This window comes from Meleagris gallopavo, chromosome 4 (assembly GCF_905368555.1).
Source record: "Meleagris gallopavo chromosome 4, MGAL_WU_HG_1.1, whole genome shotgun sequence".
Taxonomy (NCBI): domain Eukaryota; kingdom Metazoa; phylum Chordata; class Aves; order Galliformes; family Phasianidae; genus Meleagris; species Meleagris gallopavo.
In genome coordinates this window covers 5,189,302-5,203,383 of record NC_139407.1, presented here as the reverse complement: position 1 = coordinate 5,203,383, position 14,082 = coordinate 5,189,302, and the positions used below count along the sequence as shown (strand labels likewise).

The window sequence follows — 14,082 nt, the reverse complement described above, 5'->3', positions numbered from 1 at the left end:
AGAAATGCCCAAAATATTGCTCTCCCAACACTCCCACCCATTCATGGTTTGGAGTCCTTAACATTGATTTTGTAGTATCAGTGGACTTCTCACCCTAAGCTATGCTTGAATAAGCAAACTGTTTGTTTTGTAAAGCTTCCCCAAATTATCCTGTTACCATTATCTGGACTTGGAATGGTTACTTCACCTAGGAAAGAGCCTGCTTCTTGAGATGCTCAGTTGAAACGCTGTCCTCTATAGTTGTAGACAATAGACCAAGACAAAAAACCTCAGTGACACAGAGTATTTGATTATCCAAATGTTCTGAAACTTGTCTAATCAAAACTAATGTTTCCAACTTGAACAATATAAACACGCATTTCAATTAATTCAGATACCTGAAATTTAAGCATTTCAAATACCTGGAAGAAAAGTAGGACCTGAACCAACTGGATAGGTGTTTCTAAACACTAAGCTGTATATACAAGATTTACAAATGGGAAAGTAACAGTTCTGAAGACAACTATTAAAAAGCTTGAAGAAATACATGAGAAACACACCCAAGGAACATACTTTTCTGAATTAAGGGTACTTAGTGCCGTCAAATGTCTTGTTAAACATTCTACTAATGCACACTACTCAAGCTTTATTAAAAAAATTAAGAATCATTACTATAGCTCTTGGTTGTTTCCTTCCCAGAGAAAGAATTCTAAAATCATTATTTGCAGTGGCTACGTTATCAAAACTAGCTTTTCTGGAAAGAATCATAACAACTGAAGCCTGGTTTCTTCAGAGTATATAGCTACGTGCAAACGTGCAGACTATGGCTCGTGCGCTATCTGCATCTCCACTTCAGCAAGTTTTATATCTGCTGTTGTGACTCACAGAACTGTTCAGCTTGTTCAACATCTTTTTTGGAAAGAACATTAATATCCATGTCTGCCTTCTATCTATCCAGCAGCTTTCATTAAAGGAAGTTGCTGTCTTTTATACAGACTTTTTTTTCCCACTGAACAATTGCATAGATATTTAAGTCTTTCCAATTCACCTGATTGCATTCCTAATACTTGGAATTTGCTCTGTCCCTCCACGGTTAGTGCAACATCGTGACCACTGGGTAAATCTTCCCTTTTGCCCTAAGGTTTGCACAAACCTTGTTGAACGAAGAGCTCCCCGCTGCCCCCTCGCGCTGCTCTGCCCTCAAAAGCAATGCAGGCCGTGAGAAGCCTGGCCGTGCTGTGAGAGAGAGACCTCTTCAGCCAAGTGAGAGTGATTGCAAGGTCGAGGTGCAGAGTTTTATGGACTGCAATGAGTCCTTAGGGCAGCTTTATTCAGTTGCCGCAAGAACCACAACGACGTTAAGACTAAAGGAAAATGTATTTTTAGTGGCAAGTTAGAAAAGCGATTCTTCCTTTTTGATGGTAGATACACCATTTTTAAGCCTATTCACAAATTGATGAGCTAATTATTAATAATTACTGAACTATTAAAAGTTAGAGTATTAAACTCTCGAGAAGCTTTGTAATATATTGAGAAATTAAAATGAATCGATTTGTTTCAAGTCAGCAATGATGCAGGCTATGAACAAAAATTATCATTTTCAAAAACAGAAACAAGCCAAGACTCATCAATATCGATATGTAAAAGATTACTTTAAAATCTTACCGATTTAAAAACCATGCACTGTTATCTGAGTATAAGTCAACACCACGTGCTTGAAGCTCAAGAAGCTGCATCAAAAGCAGTATGACCAGCAAGAAAGGGAGAGGATTCTCCTCCTCTATTTCACTGTAAGTCTAGTGCCCCCAGCAAAAGGACACGGACCTGGTAGGATGGATACAGAGGAGGCTTAAAGGATGATCAGAGGGCTGAACTACCTCTCCTGTTAAGACAGGCTGAGAGCTGGGCTTGCTCAGCCTGCAGAAGAAAAGTCTCTGGGGAGATCTCACTGTGGATTTCCAGTACTTAAATGGTGCCTACAGGAAAAATGGGGAGAGACTCTGTATCAGGGTCTGATAGTGACAGGACAAGGGATAATGGCTTTAAACTTAGAAAAAGTAAATCTAGATTAGATATAAGTAAGGCATTCCTCATTGAGAGGGTGCAGAGGCACTGGAACATGTTGCCTAGAGAATGTGTGGAATGCCCCATGCCTGGAAATGGTCAAGGCCATGTTGGATGAGGCTCTGGGATGCCTGATTTGTGGGTGGCAACCCTACCATGATGATCAAAGATGATCTGGATCACCTTTGACCCTCCCAACCCAAACCATTCTGTGATTCTATGAACTTGGTGATGTTTCCCATGACTCATTCTTCTCAGACATTAATACTTCCCTTCTCATTTAAGGATTCTGCAAGAGGTAAGATTCAGAAAAGAAGGGTTTCCTTTAAATAAAGGAAAGAATAACAATCCATTTTTTTCTAGGTTTCTTGTCACTATCTTGATATTTAGTCTTTGAAACACATCTAAAAATATTGGAAAATACTTATGCAAGTAATCATCACAGTTTACACACCACTATAGTTCTGTAGTCATACCACAGAAGACTCACAGATAAAGACAATAAGATACCAAAACATTGCAGCAGTGTCTTTGATTTTACAAAACTGCAGCTTCACTGTTGCTGTCAAACTCACATAAATGCCACCATCTGTATTTCATAGAAATCAATGGTTCCTAATCATTCCTTATCAGAACTGCTCTCATATCAATTGCAGGAAATAAAGTACAAGATTTGAGTGGCACCAGAACTTTTTCCTATGTTATTAAAATAAATGCCTGTTGACACAATGCTCTGTCTAGTAAATTTCCTTTGCAGTTTTGTCACTTGTAAAGATCCTTCATGCTTATTTATAGTCCATTCTAAGATCATTTTCACCTCGCAAAATACACTTTATAATTCTCTAAGCCTGATGTATCTACTAAAGCATAACAGAACCATGGTGGTAACATTCAAGTGAACAGAAGAAGGTTTTTTTAGTAATAAAGTATTGTCTTGACTCATGGGACTTAAGCAGTCTTATTAATGACTTGATAACTAATATCTAAAACTCCCTCACACTTTCATAGTGAGAAATGTTATAAGCTCGCTGTTAAAGTTATGGAAGTGAAGATGTTTTCCAAATTCAAATGCTAGGAAAAAAATCTAAGCTCTTTTTATGCAAATATATATCAAGGTGGAATATCGCCTGCAAGTAAAGGCAATTCAGTTGTTTTTTTTTTTTCTTATAGTTGCTTTACCTGTGGGTAAGAGTTGGCAAATAAACTGTGTGCCTTCTATTAGCATTAAGAAGTGAGGATGTGTGGAATTTGCCTCATCTATTGTATAGCCAGCTGATAACAAAGTGTTCAGGCTCAAGGATTTGCCTTCTTTCTATTGCCATTGTAGGAAACAATGGAAATAGGAGACTCTTAATAGATATGTTTCCCTCCAGTGACTGCAGGGAGAATCTAGGATGACTTAATCAGGTTAAATACCAAATGCATACACAGGTAAATTAGGTAGAAAGGTCTTTTACTATTAATTAATAGTAATTATTTTTCTCCTTAGAGGAGGTGTCTCTGTCCATTGCTATTACTCTACCTTACAACTCAATATTAGTAAGAATACATTATCTAATCCAGCAACAAGAAAAGATTCCATTGAAGTTAACGTTTCTTGTTACCCTAAAGCATATAGCAGAACCACTGGCAGGCTGCATACTCTTTGTGAGGTAGAAAGAAGAATCTAAGAAAAAAAGAAAAAAACAACACAAGAGGAGGGATCCCCACCTTTCTTAGTTGTGCTGCTTCTACAGTTCCCCTTTCATGACATCTTGATGGTGAATAAACATCTATCTGGAAGATTTCTGTAGCCTCAACAGAACTAAAATACCAAACAACTATTAGAGAGACGACATGCCTATGATATTGCTTGATGGAGAATGAAGATTATATTTTTCTATGAGTGTCCTGATGTTTGCAAGGCTCATTATTTTTGTTTTGTGTACTTAGATGCACCATTTTGCTTTGTTTAGATCAACTGACTAGTAGGATGATCTAAGCTTTTAGCTTAAGAACATAACCAAAGTGCTGAGGTACAACTTCTTCCACTTTGTAGACAATAACAATGAAAAACACTAGGTGATATGTAAGTGATCTTTTGACTGCGAAAAATTCAGTTTACCAATATTTAGTTTGTTTAGGACACATTTTCACTGAAGACTCAGTGAAAGGAAAGGTTGTTGTTTTCAGTTGTCAAGGGAATCTTCAAAAGTATTTTCTAAAAAAGAAAACTCTTCACCTCTATTACCTTGAAATGAAAGCATATATAGACATATATAGGTATAACTTGACTTTTCAAAGCTGTACTTTTAAAACCTTGTTGACAAAAATCAAAATGATAACTGTTCATTCCCTCTGTGAACCTGCACCAAAAGGCACCAATTTAAAAAAAAACATTTCAAAGGAGAAGTTCAATTATGGTAAGCATGAAGATAGTGTTCAGTGATGGATATAAAAGCTTGCAAAGCTACAAGGCCTATGTATCTGACTGTATTTGCAGGCCATTTTGGGTAGCTTAGTACAAAATGTTATTTATTTCAAAGTGTTGAAAGACAACTCAGCAAACGATATAAAGGAATTCAAAACAGAACAAGTGTTACAGGAAAGTGATTGCTAGGTTCATTTAAGATAACGTTGAAAACCTCTGAAAAATTATATTCAGATGTAAGAATCTTTTAAAAAGTTCCTAAGGAGAAGCTAAAATCCTTTCCTGTCCAAACAGGATTTTAAACAATTTTCCCTTTCTACCAAAGGGACTATCAAGCGCTCGTGTGATTTTAAACACAAATAGGTTGTGATGGAATATTAAACTAAACATATAGTCTACCTGTGTATTAGCAGGTAGCATATTTAGCATTAAGGCTCAGAACTGTAAAGTGACAAATACAGCCCATACAGTGCTGGTTTTAAAGTTAATTTCTGTCAGGTTTAGAAGGAAAGCAAGACAGCAGGGAATATTATGTATTACTTAAACACTCATTACGACTGCAAAGGTAGCTTTTCTAACTGTTATAAACACAAGTTAACAAAGAGTCTAAAAATAATAATAAAAGGAATGTAGAGACTATTTTTGAGCTTTATTATCAAACAGAACCACATGCACGTAAACTTCACTACAAGGTATCAGAAGGAATTTTGAAACGGGAACCATCTTAGCATCTTCTGAAAATGCCTCACAAAAAAAAAAGTTGGCTAAATTTAGCAAATTTCAGGTTTTCTCATAGTAAAGACTAAATTCCATTGGTATGAAACTTAGAACTGTTCTAATTAATTGAGCATAGAAACGTATTTAGAGACTGATACATGCTCTTCAAGGGAAAATTGTGGATTCTTTCACTTACATTAAGGAAGTAAATCACAAAGGATGCTGTTTGTCACTTTGGTTTCTAACTTTGCCATGTGACTCTTTACTCAAGTAGAACCTTATTTCCCAAGCAATTAAACATTCTAGAGATCTAAAGAGGTCTGAATCTATTATTTCAGGTGCTTATGAACTGAAGGATATACTGCTCTTACGTTATTAATAACTTCCAAGCAAGTCCACTGATACTTTATCTCAGGTATCTTCTGCACTTAGAGACTTTGCTAAAGGCATATACTTACCTGACATCAGGGACTGGGTTGCCAGCAACTCTGCACTCCAGTAATACTTTATTTCCTTCAGCAACTTCCTGACTCCGGAGCTTTTGAGTGAACTGAGGTGGTGAAGGCTGATGGTCTTCTGCATTGGTGAAAGGGTGGCAGAGAACCATTTCACTCTGTGTGACGCTCTCCTTTTCAGAGCGGGGCTCTCCATTTAGATCAACCCCAGATAATTTTGGCCCAGGCTCAGACTCTTGATGTGGCTTGTTATAGTCTTTGTTCCTTGAGGTACTTAGCGTTGATTGCTTCTTTTTCGGTGACAGGTATCCGCTGTCTGGAGAAGAGTCCCCATCAGGACTTCGGCCCCTTGTCTTTGCTGCCTCTCTAAATATTGATGATAGTTCCTCAATGAACGTGGCAGCTTTGTCACACAACTTGTTCCTAAAAGGAACCTCTCCCTGGGATGCTGATTCAGACTTCGTGGTAGGCACAGCTGAAGCACGCTTTTCTGAATGTTTCAGGCTTCTAACGTAGCTGGGACTTGCAGCTAGCAAAGGTGAGATGCTTTCTTGCTTCCTGGAGACTGTGACAAAACCACTTGCCACTTTAGGTGAGTTAAATTGTTCTTTCTGATTCACTGGGGGAATGTGACTTGCTGAAGATGAAGTCAGACTGCTTGCTTGAGACCTCGGTAAAGCACCTTGCTCATGCAGTTTGGTATCCTGAAAAGAAGCATGCTCTAAAGCACTAGAAACAGCAGTATTGAAATGAGTGAACTCCGGTGCTATATTCTGATCCTCCTTCATGGAATTGGCAATTGATTCCCGAGCTATGTCAAGACTTTTACATATTTCCTCCTGGGTAAGGAAGGCAGAAAGTTCATTTGAAAATTCTCCATTCTGTATGCCAGATAGGGAATCATAGAAAATGTCATTGCATGATGAGGCTTCTGTCATGTTTTTAGGATATCCCTTATTGATGTCCCTCTCTGCACAGTAGGTCTCCTTCTGCATTAAAGGAAGAGGCAGTGACTGGCCATAGCTTCTGTCTTGCATGCTGGAAGACACAAACAGTTCTTTAACAAAAGAAAAGAACAACACAATGGAAGTTATCAGTAAAAAAGTCTGCTATATTCTAGAGCCTATAAGCTAGTCACAAAACTGGGAAAAGAGCAGAAACTTAGTTGTGCATGTAATACTTGCTGTAAACCTTGATTTGGATTTACAGATTCCAAACAAGACAGAAATACAGTTTTCTAGGTAGAAATGAAAGCTCCTAAGAGTATTTTTTCTCTTTTATCTTTTTCAGGATAATAAAGGCATCCTTCCTCTGTACATTAGCACAAGCTCAGGTCTGCTAGATCAGTCTGAGCAATTTATTCCATCACCACAATGCTATTATACTTATTCAGTGTTTAGTTACAATAATGTGCATTTTATTATTATTTTCTTACAGGAGACTGCTAGCTATCAAATTCTGAGAGAAAACTATTTTAGTTGAAACCTGTGTAATCAGTGAATATACAGATGTTACAATTAAAAAACATACAGGAAAGTTAGGCTAACCAGGTTATCACACTAAAGAAGAATGGATGGAAAGCTTACCCTCATCCTGGGCTCACTGAGAAGAATCCAAGAGGAATGATCTCCAAAAGAGATCCTTCCTCAGAGGCAGTCAGCTCTTAAATGAGATCTAGGAGAGGTGCAGCTGGACTCCACCCCTTCTGGTCACACAGCTGAATTACCTTCACCTGTGCTCCCAGGGCTGACTCATTGCTCGCCTCAGGTGGTCAATCAGAGGCTCAGGTCATGACTCAGCAGTTCCCATACAAAACCATTATAGGAATGTACACATGTTAATACTGACAATGTGTTTAATACTGTTGTACTTCTTGTATTATCGTTTTTAAATGGGCTGGATTTTATTGAAACCTAACATCCGTCCTCTAAACGCTTAAGTGGGATATCAAACTACCACATGCTAAGAGCACAACACTGTGGAAACAGGTTTCACAACCCATATATCATCCTGCCACACATGAGCATATGAGGTGTATTCTACAGTAGTTTCACGAAGTATGGAAGTATCTTCAGTTTTTCACATAATTTCAGGATGAAGATGAATGTTGCCTGCTTCTGTAAGGCCAGCAGAAATGATACAGCAGAGAAAACTCTGTTCTCCTAAGGCAAAGGTCAGCATGAAATCCCACTTACTGAAATGTGTGTGTCCTATTGGTCACTAAATTATGGATGATCTGATCTTAAAAGTAATTGTTTCTTCTGCAAGCTATTTAATTAAATCAAGGATCAGTATTTTAAATTATCCTTGACAATTCCCTTCTGAGGATGGTTTAGGTGAGATTAATTCTACACAAGATTTTCATAAAAACATTTTTTCCTTCTAATGCTCCAAAGCATTGTTTCAGCAAAATACAGGTGGCTTGGCAGTCATGAGATGCACTCAGATATATTTTACATCAGCTTGTGCAAGCTCCAATAACCTTTAGTCACTTCCCTGGGGCTTATCCAGCATGTATTCATTAACTGACTGATAGATTATTGGAATTCTTGGCCTGGCATATGCATTTCTTGATATCTCTACTTGTCTTGCCAACAGATTACAACTCAATGCATAAAAGAGAAGTACAAGCAAAGCAAAGTGTTTTAGGATTTGAAATGTGTTTTTGTAGAATATGTTGACGGGTGTCTTCTTTGATGGCATCTTCTTTGATGGGATTACATCTTTCTTCCTTTTTATCTGTGTTCACAGGGCGAGAAATTTAGCAACCATGCCAATCCATTGTTAACATAATCTAAAAAAGGATGTACAGTACACTTGATTACCATACTGCAGCTTGAAAGAATGAATCTCAGAAGCCAAGAGCACAGTTGGTGTAGAGTCTCAGCTGTTGGGGCATAAGCTTAATGGATGCCTGCAAACAAAGGGTTAAATCTGGAGACCTTAGTTAGATTTTAAAACATTATATTGGAATGAACAAATATACTAGTTTCCTATTTGGATAATTTTTTAATGTAAATTTCTGTGCTTAAATGATATCTTCATCTTAATCTAATTCATACTGCTTCCTGGCATGCTGCCAACTCCAAGTGATATATTATGTATTCAGATTAACTTCTCAGACTTCCAGACCCAATTTGCTCTGTTGTTTCCATGGGTCAATGGAAATGGGCCAATGGAAAATTTCACCTGTTACTAGCTACTCTGACTGACTGAAATGAATATCTAATATTTCCTAATACTCTTTTTATGCTGTATTTTCATTCATTAGAAAAACTTACTGGCTGCATGTGTCATAATTTCCATCACTTCAGTGTTCAAATTCAGGTAAATCAATTGATAGCTGAGTAGTTAGATGAACTTGATAATTTAAACATGCTCATTTTTGGCAATTTCCAGTGCTGACTAGTGTTTTCAGTGAGGAAATTCTGGTCCAAAAATAGATTTAAATGTATTCCTTCAGATAAGTGAATGAATGCTTCCTGTATGAAGATTTTTTTGTCATTCAAATTATAATATATAAGCCTGCTATTCTTTTAGAGTGACTTGTAATTGCAGCAAACTGGAGGTGATATCATGAACCCTATCAAGTTGCATATAAGATGATGATTAGAAATACCTAATGCTATTTCTATCTCCTCCAAGTTACACTACAGAATATTTATAACAGTTTTCATCATCATTACTCATTAGGTAATGTGTGAAGCCACATACTATATCATTTAAAGACATAAACAAACATAAAATACAATGTTGCATGTAGATCAGATTGTTTAACTATAGCTCCAGCATTATTAAATATGAACTATTTATGTACACCTATCTGCTCTATATTTTAAAATTGCTCACAAGTAAACATGCATTTTAATGCCATGCCATTTAAATATTTCTTCACAAAGCAACGTAGATGCTGTAAGAAGCAATATGGTAAATAGCTGAGCATACTAGATTATAAGCATCTCGGAAAACATTTGAAGGATTTATCAAATTAAGATATTCAAGAGATAAAGAACAAAATATGGGAAAACAGAAAAGCGAAGGTCTCATTCGAGACAGATACAAGCATCCTGAATTTAGGGATACTGTGCGATGAAAAATAATTACCTAAAAAAAATGCAACCCAAAGCCAATCTGTTCAACAGAGTAATATTAAAAAAGAAATGTATCTAATAAGATTATTAAAAAAAAAAAAAAGTACATATTTAACTTCTGGATTTTGAAACCCTGCACATTACTTTACTAAATTAGAGTTGGCATAAAATATAAAACAGACCTTATAATGAACGGGCCAATGTGAGGAGTTTCAAGTATAATTAGTAGCAGGTAACGTTGTTTTTCTCCTTCTTTACTTAAGCAGGCTCCAGCTATTCTCTGAAGATTGCTTGGTCCCCAGTAAGCATCGAGAAGACTGTGGCTTGTGTGTTCCATCTGTCCTATGTGACTATGTAATTCTTACCCCACTCATCTATATTTGGTAGCTGAACTCATGTTTCAGCAGACTGCCACTATCAGGAATTCCAGCAGAAGCAATGTTATGCCTGGAAGTGACACAAAGTTCTGTGCACTTACTACTCAGAAATTGAGATAACTTAATCATTTAAATGAATATTTAAATGAACACAGTAAAGGCTGCTTTAAACTATTATTCTGAAATGTAGGATGTGATTTTTGCTCAATATTAGAATGTCTGCCTCTACAGGGAATAGAAAACAGTGTGCAAAAAGTAATTGTGGAAAAATAATTTTTCTACATTATGTTGTCTTAACAATTTTTTAATAAGAAAATTAATTTTTTTACAGTCATTGAAGAATTTATTTTTTCTATAAAGATTATTTTAAAGCCTTTTTTAAAACTTTCTTGTACACCTTTAAAGCCTCCATGAAAAGAAAAAGAAACAGCTTTTATTAGTGGAATCGGTGGTATCTTTTTGTAACAATAGATAATTATTAATCTGTAATCACAATTACATTACAAATAAATTTACCCACTAAATTTTCACTTCCTACATGAGGTAATCCTATCATGAGAAAATAAGTACCACCCTCCATCTGAAAAGACACAAAACCCCTTGTGTAACTTTGGACCCCACAACTCTGATCCAGACAATAGCACAGAAACAACCGAAGTGCATTGCTTGTTTCTCTAGTCATGTAAAGTGTAATGAGTAATCGCAGTCAGCTTCTCTTTGTTGTCCTTGCCAAAGTGCTTTCACCTCATTAAGAACTGCTTTGAGCCGTGGCACAGGGAAGAAACATTTTCTGCCTAAACTACACTTGTGCCTTTTCAGGTACATCATTTCCATTGATGCTCAGTGAAATAAAGAAGTAAACATGAAGACTGCTGGTTTAATCTGTGGACTTTATCACATAATTTCAAAAAATAATTGGGGTAGGATTGCTTCTGCCTGATTGCAGCCTATCAGGAGAAGTCATTTAGAGCAAAAATACCTAAAATGTTTTGTACATCTCTCTCCCTTATGCCAAAATCCTTTTTGCCTGTTCTCTTACCTAAATTCTTTCAGTGGGCTAGAACACATTTTTAGCTCAATATTATCCTGTAGAGAATTGATCCATTGTTGTGACACACCTTCCTGTTTGTCCCAGGCCATATTTACATGTTACCAAGTTATTTCACATTGTATTTCTTTTGCATCATCATATTGGCAATTACTTTCCCCTAATCAGAACTTTACAGATTCACTGTTGGATCAGGGATAGTTTATTCGCAATGTATAAGGACTCTATTCTTATACAATGGGATCCTTACTGTGTTATCATGGAATTAATAAAAAAGGATTTTATTACAGGTCATTTTACTATATCTTTAGTGTGTGAAATAAGAAAAGAATCACCATTCTAAAAAATCCCAAGGGAAAACAAAAACAAAACCACCAACAAAAAAAGGAGCTGGTCATCTAGCAGTTAACCATTGTAAGCCTATCTTTTAAACAGTCATCCTGCAGAGTGGAATCCAGCTCTGTGTCTGGCAGCTATCCTCTCCACTTAATGCTTGAGAGTTAGGCACCTTGGCATGAGAGTCAAAAATAGCCAGCATATAAACAGCAACAAACTGCCTTGGGCTATCTTCAGCATTTTCTACAGGGAAGGGGTAGATGAAATCCTGGTTCTTGGAATTATATATTTAAACTGTCATTTCTTGGAAGAAAATATATATCTGCCTGGAGACACTTGCCAAAACAGTTTTCAAAGTGACGGAGTCTAAATGAATACAATTGCACTAGTGATGTGTGTCAATCAGGTTTGTCTATTCCTTTCTGTACAGACAGATATTAACACTTGCCCAGAAAGTGAAAGACCTGTGTTCGTTTCATTTCTACTGCCTTCAAGTGTTAATGAGCTTCTAGCCATAACTTGCAAACTGATTAGGATAAGGCTTTATACATCTGCATTAAGCTGTGAATACATTTTCCCGATATCATTTTACTAAGATTTTGAAAATGCTTATAATCTTTGACCTGAATTTTTTGAAAACTGAATTTTTGATCAAGACTTCCTGATTTTATTGCAAATGTAATGTGTACTCCCTTACAAAAGTGATTGAGGGTGGTAAAATACAACCAGCTAATGCCAGAGAGAACACTGAGAAATTATTCATTTTGAAAGATAAACGTGCAACAAGATGTAACCATATAACATTTGCATGTAAAAAGTAAAAATTAATAATAACAAGCAAATAGAATAAGGGATGTTATCTGTCAGATGCTCACCCTATTCCTATTGCAGTTCTGTGGCACATTCAACTGATGAAAAGAGCTTGATAAGCCCAGTATTTTTCACTGATAATTTAGTAGAGCATTGCTAGACAAGTCTCCTTAAGCTTAATTAGTAATAGCTTCTAATACTAATCAGACAAAGTCATACAAAGCTATAAAGTTATTCTGGGTATATAAGCCTTCCATTCCATCTGATGCTATTAGATCCAAAAGATATTCATTTGTAATTGGGCTAGTATTCGTGTGCTTATTTACAAGAGCAGAAAACCTCTATTATGATTCCAAGATTATTTTGTATCTTACACTACATAGTGACAGGGTAAAATAGCAGCAAGTAGGTGTTCTATTCCCTCGCATAGAGAACGTGCAAAGATAATCTGTTGTACAGGTACTGATATTTTTATAATACTCCTTATAGGCTCACATCTGTACAGAAGGTATAGATAAGGGCCTTTTACTGCCTAACTCCATTAAAACATTCAAGGCATAATACAGAATAGTATTAATGGGCAGGAAATGAGATGCCAAGAAACTGAAATTTTGCATAATCACAGAGTCATTAAGGTTGGAAAAGACCTCTAAGATCATCTAGTTCAACTGTCCACCTATCCCCAATATTTCCCCACTAAGCCATGCTCCTTAGCACAACATCAGAACATTTCTTGAACACCTCCAAGGATGGTGGCTCCATCACCTTCTTGTGCAGCCGGTTCCAGTACCTCACCACTCCTTCCGAGAAGAAATTCTTCCTGCTATCCAACCTGAATGTCCTCTGGTGCAACATGAGACCATTCCTTCTCTTCCTATCAAATTCCCTCTTGTCCTCTCATCATTTGGTGAACCTGACTCAGAAAAAGGTACCAAACTTTTTCTGTACTTTTTTTTTTAATTAATTTACTGTACTAGGTCATGATGGTTTTCAGTGGTTAAGTAGAAAGGCCATTCCTTTCTACTTTAGCTTTACACTTTAGCTTTGTCATGGTTTTATCTGTAAATCTGTGTCCATGACAGGGGAACAGCAGGTCCACAGGCCCACCAGGCCAAAAAGAGGGAAAAGGGAAAGGAAATGCAAGGGAAAAAATAAAACCCAACAGCAGCAGCAGTATGAAGAGGAAAACAAACTTAGTTTACAAATTATAATAGCAAAGAAACAAATTAATTGGGATTGAAGCTAATAAATCAAAAGTCTATGCAAGAGGAATTAAGAAACAAATGGGAAGGGAGACATCATTGAATGCTCCATCTCTGGAGGTTTTCAAGACCAGGATGGATGGGAACTTGGGCAGCCCAATCTAGAGGTTGTCAACGCTGCCCATTGCAGGGGAGTTGGTATTAGATGGTCTTTAAATCCCCTCCAACCTAAGCCATTGTATGATTCTATGAAAGCATCAGTAGATGAGGCTGATGCACTCTCATAGGGTTAGAGGAAACAAGGATAACTTCTGGGGGTGTAGCATATGGTATATAACCAAGAATGGAAAATCTAGCAGGTAAAGATTTCAGATTATATGGTAAACAAAACACATAAGCTGCATTTTTTATGTTTTAGCTCACGGTCTTACATAATTTTCTAAGGAAAAAGGCTGAAATAAATTATTGCAAAAACAGGCTAGTGGAAAATCTGTTATAAATGTAAGTTTCTAACTTAAACAGATGAATACTTTATATATTGTTTGAAAGAAGCAAAACAAGCTGTAAATCCTAGGTGGTTACTTCAAGAATTC

At 36.6% G+C, this 14,082-nt stretch overlaps 1 protein-coding gene across 5 annotated transcripts in view; it reads right to left on the bottom strand.

Moving 5' to 3' along the window:
* Positions 1-10,052, bottom strand: part of PALLD (palladin, cytoskeletal associated protein) — a 180,942-nt gene extending 170,890 nt beyond the window's left edge. For 3 of the 5 annotated variants that reach the window (XM_010709482.3, XM_085222049.1, XM_085222050.1), the window contains exons 1-2: positions 9,899-10,051; positions 5,629-6,663 (exon numbers count right to left, since the gene is read on the bottom strand). In XM_010709482.3, the coding sequence (XP_010707784.2) occupies positions 5,629-6,662 (1,034 nt within the window). In that variant the 5' untranslated portion in view covers position 6,663; positions 9,899-10,051. Of the gene's footprint in view, positions 1-5,628; positions 6,664-9,898 lie in introns of all 5 variants that reach the window. The other 2 variants (XM_085222048.1, XM_085222047.1) reach the window with 2 other exon arrangements.
* Positions 10,053-14,082: the final 4,030 nt, after the last annotated feature.